Genomic DNA, 16,384 nt, shown 5'->3' on the forward strand with positions numbered 1-16,384 from the left:
TCCATACAGATTAGGAATCACATGTCTTTCATGTTCCCTGGGGTTATCAGTAGAATGTCATTACTTCATCTTACACCAATTAGTGCCTCCCTTTTGAACTAATTAGTCTAATTAATAGTGTGGCAAGTTATTCTTCCAGTCTGAATATGGTTGTCCTGGGCTGATCAGTTTATAGCTTTCATTAGGTTTGCTTGCTGAAAAATGGGACTCACTAGTAATTGAAAGAGAAAGACATTGGATTGCAGTGTTGAGATGAAGTGATAATTGGGTATATGAAAATGAATTAAGGAGTGAGTGGAGAAAAAAAATATTTGGATACTCAATATAAACAACTTAATGATAAATTAAAATTTAACTTGTGTATCTATCTATTTTAATTAATTGATAATTTCTTGCATTGCAGCTCTCATTATAAATGCATGGTGAAAATAAATAAACCTCAAAATGAATCCAGTTACAAATTAACACTTTCAGTTATATTGTATATATTAGAATACATAGCTTTCATTAGCAGTGCTTGAGATGCTAAATAATGAAAATAATTAATGACTCAGTAGATTTACTAATAAAAAATGAGTTCTCAAGCCTCGAACTATATCAACTTAACTACTGAATTACATTTCTAATATAGTGCCCAATGTTCTTGAAATTTTTTGTTTATTTGAAATTTGACTGAAGCGCTTAAAAGACTACTCCTGACCTCCCACCTGGCAATAACACCGCTTAAAGAAAAATACAATTTCTGACTATAGCAGTGCAGGTCAGGGTTGTTTTGAAAAGTGGATGGAAGTAAGGCATTTGACAGCACTCAAGTACTTACTTTGTTGGTGTTCATATTAATTCCTATTAGAAAGATGAATTCTGCCATGAAGAGACTGCAGCAGAGATTTTTATGAATTGTGGTCCTGGTGCTCTGTATTTCACTGAAGAACCAAAAGGTAAAAATGCACATGGACAGGCAGACCAGTGATATTATTATTCCCAGCTGTGTGATTCTTTTAAGGATATTAGAGTGGGCCAACAGCTACCAAAATATAAGTCAAAATAAAATAATTAGGGATCAGTTAAATTAATCAGATTAGTCAATGAGCAAAATAATGGTCAATGTATAACAGAAATGATGTGCAGATCTCAGTGTTCTTACATTTTCTAGGCTGGTGATTTAATACATTCCTGCTTTTTAAAACAATGCTGAAAAAATATTTTTCTTGGTAACAATTCAGTGCCGTACAATCTACCAGTGAACTATACTGGAAATCAGTATAAAGATACATAAAGATAAATCTGTCTGAGGATATTTTAAATGAAATCTATATAAACAACACTTCTTAAATTTGGAGAAGCATTTAAATTAAATTTCAACTTTATGTCAGAACATTGAGAACTAACTGGATACAGATCATGTGATTTCATGCAACATTTAATTCACTAAAACATGTCTGTCTAAAACACAATTGAAAAAAAAAATATTTGTGTTGATCAAATTTACCTTTCATACTATAAAATCAGTACTTAAAAGATGATGTATTAATAACAAATTACCATATAATGAAAGCCAGTAATCCATATAGTGATCCATATTATACCAGTAGTGATCAGATTTTATATACAAAAACGGAATAACTTCTACTTACATTAGTTCGTCCAGAAGACATTAGAATAGCAAAATGAGTCAGATGATCACACCGGCATCCAGTATGAGTAACATTGCCATGATTACGTTCACAGCCCTCTGTGGACCAAAGTCCTTTCATATTCACTGGAGAGTACTTCCAAAAAGCACATTTTGTGACAGTGTCTGGATTAATAGGCTATAAAAGATAATCATCATAAAATATCTGCTAGTGGAAGCAATCTTTAGAGAAAAAACATACAATCATACTTCATGTCTGATGAAAACAAAAACTGACTGAACAAAAATACTGGATATGTCACTGTAAAAAATAAATAATGCTACTGTATGCACAGTACATCAAGACACTTCATTAAAATGTTCCTAATTCTACAGTACAGTATATACCAGCTGTTGTGTTAACTATATGCAACATATATTGTAAGATGACCAGGGGAAGGGTCCTTCATAACAGCTACTTTCGGAGTGACATGCTTAATATACTTGACATAGACCTGAGCAAAATGGCCACCAGGAAGACCCACATTTGGAAAAGGTCTATCCAGAAGAACAACGAGACACAGCTGAGCCTCATCAGGAACCAAAATATAAATGTCCAGGAAACAGTGAACCAGCTCGGAAGTCGATAAGGTGAATGTGGTTTGGAGGAGAGAGAGGAATTGGGATTGTGTTAAAGATTGGATTAAAGAATAATGGACTATTGAAAGGAGATACGGATTATGGTTTTCAGATTGTGGATTGTGGATTGGATACGGCGTGGACTGGTGTTATTTTACGGACTTTGGAACTCAGATAGGATCAGGATTAAGAGAATAAATTACAGACTGGATTTGGAAGATATTCAGATGGAAGAAACTCCGCGAAGATAAAGAAAAGTGTGGTGTGAGTAATTGTATCTCATTTACATAAATGTTTCCCCCCGGAGACACCACAATTGTTGGAGGATGCGGGCAATGCTGCTCAGGACTAAGAATTGTGGAAATTAAGCATTTTTTTTGTGGGTTTCATTTTGCGTGTGTGATCTCTCTTAAAAAACAAAACAAAATAATAGGGCAGTTAATACATCAATTGTCCCAAGCCACCCCCACCCAGTTTCAGGCTTTAAAAGGACAGCAAGAAGCTATCCAAGTGCAACAGGAGGCAAATAAGATTCAAACTGAAACTAATCACTGAATTATAGAGAAACAGAAATTGCTGAGGGAAGAAATACAAAGATTAAGGGAGAAAATCAGACAGACTTGATGATATGGAAGCTTATTTAACCACGTTTGAAAGAACTGCAACTAGAAATGGATGGCCAGAGAGCAATGGGCAGGAAGAGTAGCGTCTTACTTAATTGGAGAAGCCCAAAAGGCCTATTATGATTTAAAAGAAGAGGATGCTGAGAACTATGAGACTCAAAAAAGGGAGATCTTGGTGAGATTAGGGGTAACAATGGAGATACGAGCAGTCCGGTTCCATAACTGGAAATATCAAATGGACAAGCCCACTAGATCTCAAATGTTTGACCTGGTACATCTGACAAAGAAATGGCTCCAGCCTGAACAACTTAATTCAGGACAAGTGATAGAAAGAGTTGTGTTGGATCACTTTGTGGGGAGTCTGCCTGTACACCTGAAAAGGAAAGTGAGTGGTGGGGATCCCCAGACACTGGACCAGGCAATTGACGTAGTGGACAGACAGCATGTCACTGAGGCCTTTGATTGAGGAGAGGAGAAACCCCAAGAGTTCTGAAACTGAAATGAAGTACCGTTCGTTAAAGTACAGTGATTATCAAGGCCCTCCACAATTTAAGAAATCCCTTCAAGAAAAGTCGGATCAGAGACCCCGACCATGGGAAGCAACTTGTCGATGCTATAATTGTCATGAAGAGGAGCATGTAGCCAGAAATTGTCCCAGCCGGTCTGAACCCCGGCAAGTGGACACCAGAGATGAAGCAAGGTGTAACTACCTAACGGCCAGCATCCTGACCTGTGAGGATCCCCATGTTACTAAAATTAATATAAGGGGAGGACATGTCGAGAACTTGTTGGACTCGGTAAGTATGGTGACCCTGGTGACCCCTACAGTACTACCCGAAGAAACGTAGATCAGGGAAATGCAGGGGATCCCTATTACTTGCATTCACAGGGACACAAAGGTATATCTGCCGTCGGAAATTAACATTTCTACTGAAAGGGGAACATAAAAATTAATTGTAGGGGTGGTTGAGCAATTGCCTTACCCTGTGGTGTTGGGACGAGATTGTCCCTAATTTCTCCAAATTTGGAGTAATGTTCAGGCAGATAGATGAAGTCCACTCCCGTGTCTTGGAGACACTGTCAACAACGCTGTAGATTCCCTTGGAGAAGCAGACCCACAGGAAGAAGGCCCCACACTGGGAGATGAATTACTGAATATGGATATACAGAACTGGGAGCCACCAGAACATCGAGGTAGGTTCGGTACAACCCAGTTGGAAGACAGAAATTTGAGACATGCATGTGGACATCTGAGAAAAATCGAGGGGAAGTTGTGTAATAATGGTGCCCTTAGTTACCCTTATTTCATGGTGAAAAACAACCTCCTATATCAGGTGCAGAGGAGGGATCAAGAAGAAGTGGAACAACTCCTAATTCCCCGGGCCAACCAGATGAAGCTCCTCAAATTGGCCCATAGCCACCTCCTGGGAGGACACCTGGGGGTGAAGAAGATAGTTGAGAGACTGCTCGCTTGGTTCTTTTGGCCAGGAATATATAAGGCCATTGAGAGATATTGTCGGGGGTGTCCAGAGTGTCAGAGAACTGCCCCGCAACCTTATTATAGGAATCCTTTGATTCCCCTCCCAATTATTGAAACCCCTTTTGAAAGGATTTGAATGGATATAGTTGGACCCCTGATCAAAACCACCAAAGGACATCAGTATACACTGGTGATAGTGGACTACGCCACGAGGTACCCCAAAGCAATTTCGTGAGAGCGGTCACAGCCAAAAATATAGCTAGGGAGCTAGTACAAGTTTTCTCTAGGGTGGGAATCCCTAAGGAGATCTTAACAGATCAGGGAACTCCTTTTATGTCCAAAGTCATGCGAGACTTAAGTAAACTACTGGGTATCCATCAAATCAGAACCTCGGTATATCACCCACAAAAAGACAGACTAGTGGAGCGCTTTAATAAGACCCTGAAAAGCATGCTGAGTAAGGCCATGCAAAAGGACTGTAAAAATTGGGATCAACTGCTCCCTTATCTAATGTTTACAATTCGAGAAGTACTGCAGGCCTCGACCGGGTTTTCTCCCTTTGAGTTTCTGTACGCTTGGAAACCACGGGGGCTATTAGATCTGATTAAAGAATCTTGGGAACTTAAACCTTCACCTTTACAGACGGTCATCGAACATGTCGAACAAATGAGAGAAAGAATCAACATTGTTGTTCCCATTGTGAAAGAAAACCTGGAAAAAGCCCAGGCCCAACAAAAGCAGATTAACTATATGGGGGCTATGGCATGAGAATTTCAGCCTGGGGACAAATATTGGTATTGGTTCCGACCCCGGAATGTAAGTTCCTGGCCTCCTGGCAGGGGCGTTATGAGGTGGTGGAAAAGGTGGGTCCGGTCAACTATAAAGTCAAGCAGCATGACAAACGGCGTCAGCATCATACCATATCAATTTATTAAAGAAATGGCATGGTGCAGAAGTTCTGCTCACCCACTTCTCCCCTGACCCTTTGGAAGAAGAAACTGGTGCTGTAGCCTTGGGGGACCTGGCTCCATCACAGAAACAGGAATTACAAGAATTCCTATCGTAGAACAAAGATGTTTTTTTCCCGTACACCGGGTCGAATCCACCTCATCCAACATAAAATCATCACTGCACCAGGGAAAAGTGTAAGGCTGCCCCCTCTATCGAATACCGGAAGCCAAAAGGAAATTAATTAAAGAAGAGGTAGAAAAAATGTTAGGAATGGGAATAGTAGAGGAATCCCATAGCGAGTGGGCTAGTCCAATAGTATTGATACCCAAGCTGGACAGAACTATTAGGTTCTGCGACAATTTTAAAAGGTTAAATGAGATCTTGCTGTTTGACGTGTACCCTATGCCTCGTATCGATGAGTTAATCGAGCAATTAGGTAACGCCCGATATATCAGTACGCTGGATCTTACGAAGAGATATTGGCAAGTGCCGCTGGCCCTGAGGGGCTGTACCAGTATCGGGTCCTACCGTTTGGTTTACACGGAGCTCCGGCTACTTTTAAACGATTAATGGACCGGATACTTAGACCATAATGTGATTTTGCGGCTGCCTACTTAGATGACGTTGTGATCCATAGTACGGCATGGGAACAACACTTGCAACACCTGGAAGCAGTAATGGGAGCTTTGCAAGAAGTAGGATTAACAGCCAATTCCAATAAATGTTGTCTGGGGCCCGGGAAGCATATTATCTTGGCTATACGATTGGGAGAGAAATTATCATGCCCCAAGATCAAGATCAAAAAGTGTAGTTAATTAAAAACTGGCCTAAACCATCCACAAAAAAGCAGATACGATCGTTTTTAGAACTTGCGAGTTATTATCGGGGTTTCATTCCAGGATTTGCCTCCATTGCTGCCCCCCTGCACGACTTGACAAAAACAAACTGTCCTGAAAATATAAAATGGACAGAAATGGAAGAGAGGGCCTTTCAGGACTTAAAAGCAACTTTATCTTCTCAACCGGTCTTACAGGTGCCTGACTTTAACAAGACATTCATGGTACAAATAGATGCTTCCGACACTGGGGTTGGAGCCATACTGTCACAAGAAATTGATGGACTGGAGCACCCTATTATATATATTAGCCGTAAGTTAAACCCTGCGGAGAAACATTATTCCATGATAGAAAAAGAATGTCTCGCCATAAAATGGGCCCTCGACTATTTAAGATATTATTTATTTGGAAGACAGTTTGTATTGTATACGGATCATGCGCCGTTAACCTGGATGTTGAAAAATATGGACAAAAACGATCAAATCACCCGATGGGGCCTTAGTCTTCAAAGGTTTCAGTTCCGAACAGTGTATAGACCCGGAAAGAAACAAGGTAATATAGATGCCCTCTCCCGAATGTATTGTTTATTTTTTTCTAGACAGCCCAAGGACGGGGCTGATCTCAGGGGGAGGGAATGTAAAATGACCAGGGAAGGGTCATTCAGAACCGCTATTTTCGGAATGACATGCTTAATATACTCGACATAGACCTGAGCGAAATGGCCACCAAGAAGATCCGCATATGGAAAAGGTCTATCCAGAAGAACAACCAGACACAGCTGAGCCTCATCAGGAACCAAAATATAAATGCCCTGGAAACAGTGAACCAGTGCGGAAGTCGATAAGGTGAATGTGGTTTGGAGGAGAGAGAGGAATTAGGATTGTGTTAAAGATTCGGATTAAAGAATAAAGGACTATTAAAAGGACATATGGATTACGGTTTTCAGACTGTGGATTGTGGATTGGATACGGTGCGGACTGGTGTTATTTTACGGATTTTGGAACTCAGATAGGATCAGGATTAAGAGAACAAATTACGGACTGGATTTGGGAGATTCTCGAACGGAAGAAACTCCGCGAAGATAAAGAAAAGTGTGGTGTGAGTAATTTTATCTCATTTACATAAACGTTTCCCCAGGAGACACCACAATATATACAGTATATGTATGGGACAAATTTGAAATTGCTTTTTGATATTCATATGCAAACTCTTGAAAATGTTTTATGTCAAAGTATTATGGAATACATATGCCTTTCCTTGCATTATACTTGAAGTATAAAAATTTCTCAACAACATACAGGAACTTTACCTCAATATGTTTAAGTATAAATGTAACTTGGTCAAGCTGGTAGGTTTGTGGTGGGTGTGCTTTGATGGCTGCTGCCACGACTTGAGAGTTCACAGTAAAATCTGATGTTTCTATTGCCTGGGAGTTGTCTGTTTCCACCAGAACGTTATTTGTTTCCAGAAGAACACGAATGCTGTCGTACCGGAGAAAAACAATAGAAACACTGCCTAATAAAAGAAAATAAATCCCAGTTATATACTGCTTGCCTTTGTGTAATCAATATAAAAACCTTTTAGCAAGAATAACATGAAACAAAAGAAACTCATACCAACAGCATGAGGAAGAAATAAATAATTGTCAACCTACTTCTAAAGCTTTGAAAATACATAGATTTCCTTAATTATTTTATTATTTTTACTGATATAATTTATTTAAATTATAATTTAAATGATCATATTGCAATTTTATTTACACCAGCATATGTACTTTCTCAACCTATTTCTGACAATTATTTTGTTAACTTATGTCATATAATTTGGATAAACTTACCATTCGTATCAATGTCTTTATCATACTTTTGGGTAAGTGCAATGAAATCCCCTTCTATGTTAGCATTTGCACTAACATTACTTTTTATTTGTTGGGTATCAAAGATGTACAGTTTAAGGGCTGTAAACAAAATTAAAACAAAATGTAATTTAGAGCAGTGTAAACATTTATTTAAATTGAAACCCAGTATTTCAAGAATCACCATAATTACACAATTAAACCACTATAATTAAATCACCATAATTAAACATAAATCAGGGGATGTATCATCATCTGTACATATCAAGTATGCTTGATCATCAACCATGTAGTTCCATCAAAAACCTGTTAGAAATGACAGTCACAGTTTTGCAACAAATGAGACCTTAGTCTCATTAGTAATAGTGCAGAAATAAACTTGACTCAAAAAATGGTACAAGGGAACAATGCAATCCATTATCACAATACTTAAGCTTACACACAGGGCTATTCTCAATATACACATGACTATGCAGTACATACTGTAGTTCTTAGTCATGATCTAATTGTGTTTTTTTTCTTCATTTGTAGAGCTCTTCTATCTACACTCCATGCAAAAACTTTTTGCTGGGCCAAGGTCCAACAATAAACAGACCTACTGTAGTCTCATGTTGCCTATATGCACAATTAAGTTCACAGCAATTGTAAAGAAAACCAGTTAATAACAATCATATATACTGTATATATATAATATATATAAATAACCATGTAATTTTGTATATTGTATAGAACTAATACTAAAAGCAGGAATGTTGCAGTACCGTATGTTATGTCAAGTTATTATTATTAAAATATGATGAACATGTTTTATCGGTCTATAACCTAGCAACATTCACACAGTTAGAGCATGTGAAAACTGAATAAAATCTAATGTTAGTGCTCTTACTATTCACCATCAATAAAGACTGTTCTCCAGCATCTTAAAAAAGGAAAGCTCTTTCCCTATTTTCCAAACCTCCAGACAGAACACTTCTCTGAACATTACTAGGTTTGGAATTCTTTTGCTGTTCCAGTAGAGACACAAAGCCACCTCACTGTATATCAACATGGGGTCCTAACTGACCTTTCCTGTGACAAAGCAAAAGCACTGCAGCTCCATTTCAGCTCTTTTCACTTAGAAGAAATCTGGGAATCTGTCCAAACTGAATATCCAGCACTTTCTGATGAACCACTATAGTCCTTCATTTTGCAACAACATATCTTTGTGAAGTTGGATTTTCAGCACTGACAGCTATCAAAATATCGAAATGTGCAAGGCTGAATCTTGAAGACTAAGTTGAACCTCACTGACATACATCCCCAGCTGAGAAACAGACATGTATTGCATTAAGATGAGTCTGAGGTAAATTTCTGACATGGAACTCCTTTTGCAATTTTGAGAAAAAAGTTGGATTTTGACTTACGGAGCATAACTACTTTAAATGTAATTAATAATAATTGTCTTTTTTGCAAATGTTTATTGTGGAATTTTTCATGTAGTTTTCTTTATCAAACACAATTTTACCCTAAAATTAGTTTAAAAGATCATGCAGCATGTATTTGAGAGTATGGTTCTGGAGAATTCTAGAATGAATATTATTTGTAGTGAAAGAAAACAACAATTATTTATTATGGAATGGAAGTAGTCCTCCTCAAACAGTAGAAACTTATGCACCCTCATAATTGGTCCATGAGGAAAAAAACTAGTCCATTAGATTTTGATTTAGGACCAAATATTTGTTTGTTGAAACAAAGGAGAAATACGTAAAGACCATATATATTTGATAAATCAAATTGATTGAATAGAAATTCTTGACAGCAATCTACAGTGATCACAAAAATATTTTCCTTATATACATAGCTGTACATCTTTTTTCCTGACATTTTTTAGTTGGAATGAAAGGATGGTGATTAGATGCTTACGTTGAATTAGTAATGCTATCATGGCTAGTGAACATTAAAAGATCCTGAAATTAACATAACAATTAAAAATGATTTGACTTTTTTGTATTTCTGTACTTGTATTTTTTATTTTTGTGACCAAAAACTACTTGGGTCATGGCAGCCTTCCACTCTACAAAGGTGAACTACTACACCCTGGGAAAGAGACACACAGAAAGTTTAGAAACTTCTGTTAATATAGCCAGGTTAGGTAGAATATGCAAACTTTATACAAATGTTCCATTCTAGTTCAGAATCTAACACAACATCCAAGAGCTGTGATGTAGCGTAGCTAACTGCCATGCCACTGTGCTGTCCGACTAGAATGCTGTCCGACTAGAATATTCAAATATTTGCAATTGGACAAAGAAATGTGTCACACCACACCATTTTCTTAAAAAAAATAAAACTTATCAGAAATAGTATAGCATCTATTTGGTTGGATATTCCAAATTTGCTATGTCTAAATTTGCTCAGTCTCAGTGAAAGAAGTGCAGAACTGGCTAAAAGCTTTGTAGTTAGGAGGACCTGAGGTACTGTAGTTAGTGTCATGAGCTTGCTGTCCTGTGTGGGTCTCAGGATCTCAGTGAACTTGCACTCTTATCAGTTCTTAAGGACTCTCTCTGTTCTAAGTTGATAATACCAAGAAAAAAGCAGGTGACTTGGAGAAAGGATACATGTGTCCTCATTCCTTCTGTGATTACTACTGTAAATGGTAGCTTCAGAAATGGAGGGAAATAAAAATATTTTAAAGTTGTATTTAAAAAATAATAAAAAAAAATCTATTCATATCTGCACCGCAACAATTAATTGGAGGTGTAGATCAAATATAAATTTCCTTAAACTTGATAATAAGACTGTAGATAGTATATTTAATTTAGCATTTATTAATATTTCAACAGAGTCAACTGTAATTTAGTTATGATTTTAGTAAACGTTTGAGTTAATATTTAATGGAAAATTGTTGTTTTCTATTTTTTTCTCATATGCTTTGCAAGATACTGGTGCACATATGTAAGGAATTATTTTTGCTCCATTACTTTTTCCTCTTATTTAGTTTTTTATTTGGAAAACACAATCAAAATCTAAGCTTTATTGTGTGAGGCAGGTATTAGAAAAACAAAATTTCCTGAAACATTCATTTTTATTTAATAGCAACAAAAATAGTATATAACAGAGAAAGGAGTTCAAACATCGTCAAAGGTTACTGCTTTACTTTTAATATAACCAGACCAAAATACTCGACTTTTGGATATACCCCTGGAGAAAATATTTTGAGTTTGCTTGTTTTTCAAGTTCATCTATTATTTAAAGTTTTTCTGACAGCTGAAAAGCTTCTAATCTAGTTTTCTTACCAATGTCACTTGCATTGACTTCCATCTCGGTTGCTTTTTTGAAATTTTGAGAAATATTCAGGGTTGCTTCTTCCACAGTATGCAGCAGTTTTGTAACAGTCTTTTTTCTGTCTTCTGTATTGATCCTGTTCCATGCCACTAATTCATCCCTTTCAACAAGATTGTTTACTGTATTTACAAAATCCTGTAAAAACATTAAGATATATTTTCAGTTTATACCCATTATCTTTGGATGTTGACTTGTATGTACAATAAATGGTTCTTGGTATAAAATGGAAAATGTACCCTTGCCAAAAATCTTGTATTTTATGAGCTTGAGCCCATTCACTATTAGTTTGGTAACACTAGTTTGTTGTCAACTTTCCTAAATGAGCAATCAGCTGTCTAATACTCTGTTGCTTAAATTAGCAGGATTTTTTTCTTTATGTTGCTTACATCTTCTAGTCGAAGCTCAGAAAATGTTTTGTTCACTGTAAAAATATATATATTTTTAAAAGCATTTAAAACAGGCTATTAGATATAGATCTAATTATCACTAAAATTCACTTAAATTCCAGGTAGGGCAAATAGACTATTACACAGATGGCATTTATCTTCCAAACTGGATGTGAATCACAACAAAAAAAGCTAATTTAAAGGAGCAGTGTAAAAACAATTAAATTGAACTATGCTTAATAGCTTTCTGCAGTTTCCTTGAGTAAACAGCATTGGTAAATCTAATTTGTAAAACTTGACTGTATGGAAATTGTAATTATATTTTATTACATTTTGCTTATATTTTACATATTGGTTTAATTTAAATTATTTCAGTGTTACATTTCGCTTATTGTACATAGAAATATAAAATAAAGTATAGAATATCTAATATCTAAGATAAAAGTAGTGTGATTATATTGTCCAGATTTTACTTTAGCTTTCACCTTTATCAATTCCTTAAATACCGCAAATCTTCAATGCCTGCTTCTTATATTAAAACATTTAAAAAAAACAAATAAACTGGGACATCCACCTTTGATGCATTGCCTGATTAGAAATGCAATGACAAAGGTGCTACTTTGCCTTATCAACATTTTTTCAGGCCAAAATAGAGCAAACAGTACATTTAAAATTACCTGACAAACAAAGACAAAAGACTTAACCTGTCCTGACTGATATGTAACCTCAAGGAAGGTTAAAGGTTAATCACAAACTCATTAGAGGAAGTCTTGTACTTACAAAGAGGAAAATGTTTAGAATTTGTAGAGTAATAATACTTTTTGGAAGAAACTAACCCAATATTTTTTTTTCTTTCCATGGAAAATGAGCAAAGCTAAATGGTTCCTTAGTTTTGATCACCATTAATAATGTTCAGAAATAATCTATGAATTATTAACTTTGGAAGTATATTCAATATGTTAAATGATTATTAATTCAATTTGATACCCTTAATATGAAGTTATACTATTAGATTCATGTCTCTTTGCTTTTCCTTTTTTAGGGCAGCAACCTTATGACTACTTCCACATGCTCCACTGACTTGAAATATGATCAATAAATATTGAGGGTTAGAGTATTTTTCTAGAAATTAAACATTTAATGGTTTATATCATATTTTTGCATTTTAATTTCACTTACATCTTAAACAGTAATACGAAAGTCCATTTGATTTGACTGAGTTTAAACAAACAAAAGCTATACACTGTAGCACTGTGGTTAATGATTTTTTTTTATCAAACATACAGTCTATCATATGTCAAGGAATCATGACCTGACACATATTTTCATGTAAATGGGCATGCTCAGACATGGGCTAATTTGTATCCACAGGTATTCCAATTTTACATACTGAGGTGTTGATGATAAATATATATATATATATTTTCATAACAGAACCCAGGAATAAAGAATGGTCATAACTTACTTTGATAGTAGCATTAGTAAGTGCCTCCTTGTCAATTACAGTGTCGTTCATAACACTTAATGATGGAACTGATCGTGATAAGACCTCCACATATGAAATCATATCAACAGGTGACAGGTCCCCTGAAGTTTGTTTCCTTATCTCTTCCAGCAGACTCTGTGGTTCTTTGATGTTACTAATCTATAGACATAAAAAACAGTTTTCTAGCAACTTGCATGCAATGTGAATACATTAAGTAAAACGTTATTAAGAACGAGGATTTTATAAGAAAATGAATTGCACTGTCAAATGCAAAAAGAACTTTGAAGCAACTTAAGAATAATTTAGGGTTTTTTCATTTGTGAATAAAATGAAATTATTCTACACTGAGAAGCAGTATCCCATAATAAAGGAAATAATCACCATTTAAAAATATCTTTTAAAAAAAAAACAGTGGGAAGAATTAATTTTGCTTCAAGCTATGTAACAGCTATTTTTCCTTTCTTTGCATTGACATTTTAAATCTAATTTTCCATAAATACATTAAAATTCTCTCTTTTACCTTCTCCCTAGTCCAATTAGTGGACTCATAGACTCGCAGGCCTGAATCTGACAGCACCCTATGCATTTTAAAACATATATTAATGCTAACAATATGAAAGACGTCTAGATTAAAGGTTAAGATGAAGGTTTAAATCATTTAGACTATTGCTCTAGTGAGGGCTTTGAGTTTAATTGGCCCCAAGGTGCCAACAGATACGATTAATAAAACATAATTTTCATTATTAGAACAATGTCTGTCAGTGTAAAACACTGGGAAGAGTTGTCCTCTGCTTAGTACTAGCTATTCTTTAATATTCACTTGAACAGTAAACTTTAGCTACAGTTAGGAGGAAAGAAGAATAGTGTTTTCAGTCTTAGAAAGTAATACATTATTTAAAAGATTGGGTCAGGCAGTATTGATTTTGAAGCAGGACATTTGGCACAGACAATACACTGCCGGAATCCCTCACATGAACAGCACACAGTAGTGCATAGAACAACGGATACCCTTTTACTGATTTTAATTATACTTGATAGGATGACCAAGCATTAACTAATGACCTATTAAATATAAAAAAACAACCTTGTAACTGAAAGTTGATTAAAAGAGTGAAGTCAGGATGGTGCATGTGTAAATATTGTTGGTAAGATATTACATGGCTATCTTTAGAGTAATATTTAACTGTGTTAAAGCAAATTCCTATGGAATTTTGAAAATATTCTTAACTAGGAAAGCAGCCATTTTTATGAGTACTGTGATCATCTTAGATGTTTTACATTTAGTTCTTTTATAAATCATATTAAAACTTTCAGGTATGATATGCCTACTGCTGGACATTTCCATCTCAGTGGTACCTTTATACTGTAGACAAAATCCAGAGCATGCAATGCTCTTAAGATCTTAAACACACCACAGATGCGTGACAGATTTAACAGTATTGCTCAGTTTATTGTTATGTACATATTATGTCAAATATTATGTCATGGTTTGAAGTTTCAATACAAAAATACATTTACATTTAAAATAATTCAGATTACCTTAATTTTTGCTTCTTTCTATTGTTTTTATCAATCTCATAGGATTCTGAACTGATCAGGAACTACCCTTATCTAAAACCTTATCTAAAAGAATCTAGTCATCTATAATATGGACACTCATGCTTGAAACATAATCTATGCAGCCTAATGTATGGCCACAGGCTTTCTTTGTTTCAGCAAAAATGAGGTTGACTGCCAGTCTTCATCAGGATTTTCCACCATCCTCTCTCTGAGCAGCTATTAACAATTTTCACCTGTATACATGTGAAATAACTATTCCAGTTTCATAGATTCACTTTATGTGAATGTGTGTTTTATTTAGCCTTATTTTCTCCAATAAGAGAAATAATATTATTTAAATAAGAATATTTTCTCATACTCCAGTAACTGTTCTGTCATTCAGATTAAATATTCAATTGAGATCCTGACTTCTTGGTCATTCAAAGTCCCCATGCAGTTTTCGAACTGCAATGTAGTGTGTGACTAATGTTACTACTGAGACTATTTTTTTAATTGTGGAGCCAATGTGGCCATGTGAAAACCCTTATGAAAGATATCCATTGTGGAGATGAATAGTGATGTAGTAAACCAAAAAGGATTAATTGTTAATTGTGATTTGTCTTTATATTTTCTTAACATTTAATTGGTAATCTTGTTCTATTTGTCTTGTTTTCTCCTCAACTTTTTTATTTTATTTTACAGTATTGTGTCCATGTACAGGAGCTCAACATCTTGATATTTTTATTAAATATTTTTTGTGCAGTACACCAGTATCACCAGCAGAGGAGAGTAGTTGATCACATATTACTGTAAAGCACAGGAACTTGTTAGTTCAGTGAGCTAAGTATTTATATGGCTACTTTTAGAACTTTTGGATAGATTTAAAAAGCCTGGTATCAATTGAATGATATCCTTGCTCCTATACGTTAAGCAGCTGCTATGATGTTCCAATCCATTACACATTTCTAAAGTGTTCCTTGTCTTCCCAGTCTTCTCAGACATGTACTAATTGTTACAACCATGCACACATATGACATATCACCCATCGCTAATTTCTTTAATATTTTGTAGGCCCCCAGTTGGTCATGATCTATTTAGAGTTCTAAGCTCAGTCCAATAAAATGGGACCAGGCATTTCCAGTCCTAGAAAACCAGATTGGTACAGATTTCTGAGACACCTTTCAATTCACACATAATTATGATCTGGAAAACACAGCTGTTTTGACTTCCTGTCAAAATAAATAGTTCAATGAAGTCATTAAGTTCTGATATAGAATGAAAACCAGAAACAAATGTGATGATCAGGCTCTGAGATAGTATGAAAAAAATTGACAACATTTATAGGAGCCTCCCAGAAAAACAATGTTTGTTGCTTGTTCATTTAAATGAAGACAAAGCTATCCATTCACTATTGATATTTTGCTATACTTTGGTTGAATTTTGGGAGAGTTTTTTTTTTAATTCTGCTTATGCCTTATGTTGAATTGATGTCATCAATGCAATATGATGTATCCTTCATAACCCAAATTGTGGACTTTATTAATTTGTATATTCCAGAACATTACATTTTAAGGTAAACAACAATGCACTGCATATACTGTACATCCTGTTTATACAGCATAAGTAAAGTGAAAAGTTTTACAGTACTTGCAA

General features: G+C 35.4%; 1 protein-coding gene across 1 annotated transcript in view; it reads right to left on the bottom strand.

Annotated features, from left to right (window-relative positions):
* The window catches only part of adgrl4 (adhesion G protein-coupled receptor L4), a 59,137-nt gene that overhangs the window by 12,544 nt on the left and 30,209 nt on the right, over positions 1-16,384 (bottom strand). Inside the window, exons 6-11 of the mRNA XM_088598893.1 lie at positions 13,172-13,351; positions 11,272-11,455; positions 7,979-8,098; positions 7,451-7,656; positions 1,635-1,811; positions 821-1,024 (exon numbers count right to left, since the gene is read on the bottom strand). Coding sequence (XP_088455019.1) covers positions 821-1,024; positions 1,635-1,811; positions 7,451-7,656; positions 7,979-8,098; positions 11,272-11,455; positions 13,172-13,351 — 1,071 coding nt within the window. The remainder of the gene's footprint in view (positions 1-820; positions 1,025-1,634; positions 1,812-7,450; positions 7,657-7,978; positions 8,099-11,271; positions 11,456-13,171; positions 13,352-16,384) is intronic.

This window comes from Lepisosteus platostomus, chromosome 11 (assembly GCF_059453375.1).
Source record: "Lepisosteus platostomus isolate fLepPlt1 chromosome 11, fLepPlt1.hap1, whole genome shotgun sequence".
Lineage (NCBI taxonomy): Eukaryota > Metazoa > Chordata > Actinopteri > Semionotiformes > Lepisosteidae > Lepisosteus > Lepisosteus platostomus.